The 5,000-nt window shown below is 42.4% G+C and overlaps 1 protein-coding gene across 1 annotated transcript in view; it reads left to right on the top strand.

Annotated features, from left to right (window-relative positions):
• LOC143298296 (cubilin-like) overlaps positions 1-5,000 on the top strand; it is a 435,974-nt gene that overhangs the window by 150,997 nt on the left and 279,977 nt on the right. Inside the window, exon 3 of the mRNA XM_076611114.1 lies at positions 4,054-4,137. Coding sequence (XP_076467229.1) covers positions 4,054-4,137 — 84 coding nt within the window. The remainder of the gene's footprint in view (positions 1-4,053; positions 4,138-5,000) is intronic.

Raw genomic sequence — 5,000 nt, 5'->3', positions numbered from 1 at the left:
TCTGCTGTGGTCGTTACATGGGGTTACCTGCAAATGGATAGGAAAAGAGAAATGAAAAGTGTCATGGTAAAACTCAACAGACAATGTTGGCAATGACATGATAATTATTGTAAAGCGCATAGAGCTTCAAGAATATGCGCTATATTGAGACATCTTAAAAAACACATAGATAAATAAATGAATAAATATTTCTTGAGACAACACGGACATAATAAATCATGCGACGGATGTCTTCACATTCTTTTTAAAGAAATGCTCTAACAATGTATTACTGATGAATATTTTTTAGCCTCTATTCATTTAAAAAAAACCCAACTATACAGCTCTTTTTTTTCAACAAAGTGAGTCGTATTTACAGATTCTGAACAAGCAAGGCAATATAAGGTTTAACAAGACAAAAATGTAGGCTATAAAAATCATAATCTGCGAAACGAAGAAGACTTGGAGGTGGACACATCATTTGACAACTTGCACAGCTCAACGTGAGTGGCACTTATTATCACTTAGATTTATTATTTAGCAGACTATCATACTTGAAGCTGGGCACACTGAAGATGGAATTATTTTCTGGAGGAAGTAAAATTGGACTTGTAGTCTTGCGATTCTCGGTGGTCAAAACAAAAAAAAAAAAAAAAAAAAAAAAGTGTGTGTGAGTGATTGAGTGAGTGTGTGTGTGTGTGTGTGTTCGTTCGTTCTTTAGTTTAGCGCCTTTTTTACTATCAGTGATATTAGACGATAAAAGAAAGGGGGCGGGGGGGGGGGGGGGGGGGGGGGTCAGGAAATAGGAATACAGAAAAGGTAGAAAACAAGAAAACTACCAAAAATGCATAACTAGCATGCAGTTACATTTAACAGCAACAATTCAGTAATAATAATAATAATAATAATAATCAGAAACCATTAACACAATTCTGAAGTACATGAAAGGAATGTCGAAATAGAGCTGTGAACTAATGCCTGTGAAAGTTCGAACATAAGAACCTCGTCAGAAATAACTGTCCAAAAATCATCTGCAGAATAATTATATTAATTATATTAAGTGTGTGTGTGTGTGTGTGTGTGTGTGTGTGTGTGTGTGTGTGTGTGTGTGTGTGTGTGTGTGTGTGTGTGTGTGTGTGTTTTCGTGTGTGTGTGTGTGTGTGTTTGCTTGCATGTGCGTACGCATGCATGCGTTCGTGTATGCGTGCTGGTATGTGTGTATATGTTTGCGCGTACGTGCATGCATTCGTGCATGCCTAGGTGTGTGCTTTGTATTGTGTTGTGGTGTGCATACGCGTGTGTATATGTGTGCGTGTGGGTTGATCGCCGTAACCCAGAAGATTCTGACAGCCACGGAGAGAATTTCTGGAACTGACTTTGCAGGCGATCTGTTAAATGAAAAGAAAAAAAGAAAGAAAAAGAAATAGGTTTTTTATAAAATAGTGTGTTAATGTCCAGTGCGTTAGCTAGTTCCTAATTACAGGCATTTCTCCACAATGCAATCTTCTTTCTTCCGATTAAATGAATGAATAATGGAAGAGTGTAGAAAATCCAGTCTGCACAAAGCGGAATGATGTGTTCTGTGTTTTTAAAAAAAAAGAAGAAGATGGTGATGCTGCTGCTGATTATGATGTGTGTGTGTGTGTGTGTGTGTGTGTGTGTGTGTGTGTGTGTGTGTGTTGTTTTGTGCTGTGTTGTGTTGTGTTGTGTTGTGTATTTCTTTCATTCTTTGTATATCCACCCTTCCTTTTGTCTTTCATATTGTCTGTTTCTCTCTGTATCTGCCCCCTCTATCTCTGTCTGTCTGTGTCTCTCTCTCTTTCTCTCTCTGTGTGTCTCTGTGTCTGTGTCTCTATCTCTGTTTGTCTGTGTCTGTCCGTCTGTCTGCCTGTCTGTCTCTGTCTGTCTCTCTCTTCAGTTATATGTCTTAATGTTAAATCAATGAAAAAAAGAAAAAGAAAGTGTATTTATTACTGAATTGACATGTTTAATTGTTGCTTTGTGAACTGATAACGTACGTGTGTTTCTCCGTCTGTGTCTCTCTCTGTCTCTGTCTCTCTCTCTCTCACTCTTCTGTCCCTCGTTTGTACACGTTCATCTCTCTCTGTCTCCCTCTGTCACTGTTTCTGTGTCTCTCTCTGTCTCTGTCTGTCTGTCTGTCTGTGTATCTGTGTCTCTGTCTCTGTCTCTCCCTGTGTCTCTCTGTCTCTCTCTTCTGTCCCTCGTTTGTACACGTTCATCTCTCTCTGTCTCTCTCTGTCACTGTCTCTGTCTCTGTCTGTCTGTTTGTCTATCTGTCTGTCTGTCTGTCTCTCTCTCTTCTGTCCCTCGTTTGTACACGTTCATCTCTCTCTGTCTCGCTCTGTCACTGTCTCTGTCTCTCTCTTCTGTCCCTCGTTTGTACACGTTCATCTTTCTCTGCCTCAGTCTGCCTGTCTGTCTGTCCGTCTGTCTGTCCATCTGTCCGTCTGTCTCTCTGTCTGTCTGTCTGTCTCTCTCCCCCCCCCCCAAAAAATGATAATCTAGGATGCCAGAAAATGTGATCACACTAACGGGTATAGTGATTAGTGATTTTTCACTTTACCGTGATTGTAGTTTGATGTTCTGCTCATGGTAACGACGTCGTATTAATGATACGTTTCTCATTGTTCTATTAATTTTTGTATTTACCCTTTGACAGATTTGGTTCATCTCATGGCTTTACACTGCTTGTGTGTGTGTGTGTGTGTGTGTGTGTGTGTGTGTGTGTGTGTGTGTGTGTGTGTGTGTGTGTGTGTGTGTGTGTGTGTGTGTGTGTGTGTGTGTGTGTGGGTGAGTGAGTGTGTGTGTGTGTGTGTGTGTGTGTGAGAGAGAGAGAGAGAGAGAGAGAGAGAGAGAGAGAGAGAGAGAGAGAGAGAGAGTTTGTGTACACTTTTGTGCGCAAAGGTATTTGATTTAAAGAGTGTGCTTTTGAATGTCGACAATTCCTCTGCACGTCAGGATGTACCTGAATGAACCTTTGTTTTGTCCCCTTCCCGACCCAAACCCTCCTTTGTATTGTGGCCCAAGGCCGATGTACATTAACTCACTCAGTACCGCCAGTCCTCTCTTCTCCTCTACACAGACCCCTCGGATGTCCAGTGGGTGTCTGAATGACCCAACCTTTAGCTTCCGTCGTCAGAATTGTGGTATTCTTTGTCAACATTCACGTCTTTAGTATAAGAGCCTTCCGCTTGCAATATTTTGATGATGGTAATTGGGGTGAAACGCTGTTAACGTCGTCTCTTTCGCCGTTCGTATGGAGAGAGTTAAAACATTTCTGAGTTCTGAGTTGTCTCTCTCTCTCTCTCCTAGAGCTTTGCAGCTAAGGACTTACCCCATCACTTCACAGAGAAGAAAGTGGTCTTTCAAGTCATAAAACAATATTAAAACAACACAACAACAACAAAACAACAACAAAAAAACAACAACAAAACAAAACAAAAAACAATAAGTCTAAAACTGAGAAAGAAAAAAAAATGGCCTGGCGATAATTATACCGCTCTAGATTTAAACTGTGTGAATTTTAGAGCCTTCCAGAGTTGTTTCCCCTTATTCTGATGACGTCATGGGTGACGTCACTATGCTCGTGTCACATGCGTGCAGGGGCAGTGAAGGGGGGGGGGGGGGGAGGGGGGTTAAAAAACATTTTCAGTGTTCAGTGTGTTTTCTCTCTCTGTCTCTGTCTCTGGCTCTTTGTCTGTGTCTCTCTGTCTCTGCCTCTGTCTCTGTCTCCCTGTCTCTTTCTCTTCATATCCGTCTGTCTGTCTGTCTGTCTGTCCGTATGTATGTATGTATGTCTATGTCTGTCTATCTGTCTTTCTCTGTTTGTCTGTGTCTGTGTGTCTGTCTGTGTGTCTCTCCCTCTATCCGTCTCTCTGTCTCTGTCTCTGTCTATCTCTCTCTCTCTCTCCCTCTGTCTGTCTGTCTGTCTGTCTCTCTCAAACACACTCACATACTAATCCACATCCCCTCCCCCCCCCCCACGCCCCCCCTCCCCCCTCCCCCCGCCCCCTCCCCTCCGAACCCCCCGAACTCCCTCTTGTTATCTTTCAGACCATGCAGTGGATAGGCGAGAGGATGATACTGTCCTGTACCTGTGGGCAGCGGGCTGCATCGTCGGAGTCCTGTCTCAAAGAAGTGAGTAGTTCTCTTTGTGTGTGTGTGTGTGTGTGTGTGTGTGTGTGTGTGTGTGTGTCTGTGTCTGTGTCTGTGTGTGTCTGTGTGTCTGTGTCTGTGTGTCTGTGTGTATGTCTGTATGTATATCTGTTCGTTGCAACGAGACACGACAATGCAACAAGTCTTTTTTTGGCTCTATCTGTTCGTCGTCACAACACGACTTGACATTATGGAGCTAGTTCCTAGCCACAGACAGAACATTCACAGCAAGAGTTCCAGAAAAAAAAAAAAAAAGCAGTCCAAAGACTATCAGTATCACATTCAGATCAACAGCGCATTGGAATACTTACGAACTTTCACTGACCTGTTGTTTTGTATTGTATTTTGTTGTATTGTGTTGTGTTGTGTTGTACTGTACTGCAGTGTACTGTATTGCGTCGTGTCGTGTCGCGTCGCGTCGGGTTGCGTTGTGTCGTGTCGAGTCGTGTTATGTCGTGTTGTGTTGTGTTGCGTTGCGTTGCGTTGTGTTGTGTCGTGTCTTATCGTTCCGAAGCGTGTCTGTTTCAAGCTGCCCACCTTTCCCCCACGTTAAATATCTATCTATCTATCTATCTATCTATCTATCTATCTATCTATCTATCTATCTATCTGTCTGTCTGTCTGTCGACCTATCTATCTATCTGTCTGTCTGTCTGTCTATCTATCTATCTATCTATCTATCTATATGTCTCTCCGTCTATATATATGGATCTCACTGTCTGTATGCCTGTTCTGTTTGTTTGTCTATTTGCATTTGTGTGTATGAGTGCTGTGTGTGTGTGTGTGTGTGTGTGTGTGTGTGTGTGTGTGTTTTGTTGTAGTTGTTGTTGTTGTCTGTCTGCGTA

This window comes from Babylonia areolata, chromosome 23, assembly GCF_041734735.1.
Source record: "Babylonia areolata isolate BAREFJ2019XMU chromosome 23, ASM4173473v1, whole genome shotgun sequence".
Taxonomy (NCBI): domain Eukaryota; kingdom Metazoa; phylum Mollusca; class Gastropoda; order Neogastropoda; family Buccinidae; genus Babylonia; species Babylonia areolata.
The sequence above is the reverse complement of the archived record's forward strand: the minus strand, read 5'-3'. Positions and strand labels throughout refer to the sequence as shown.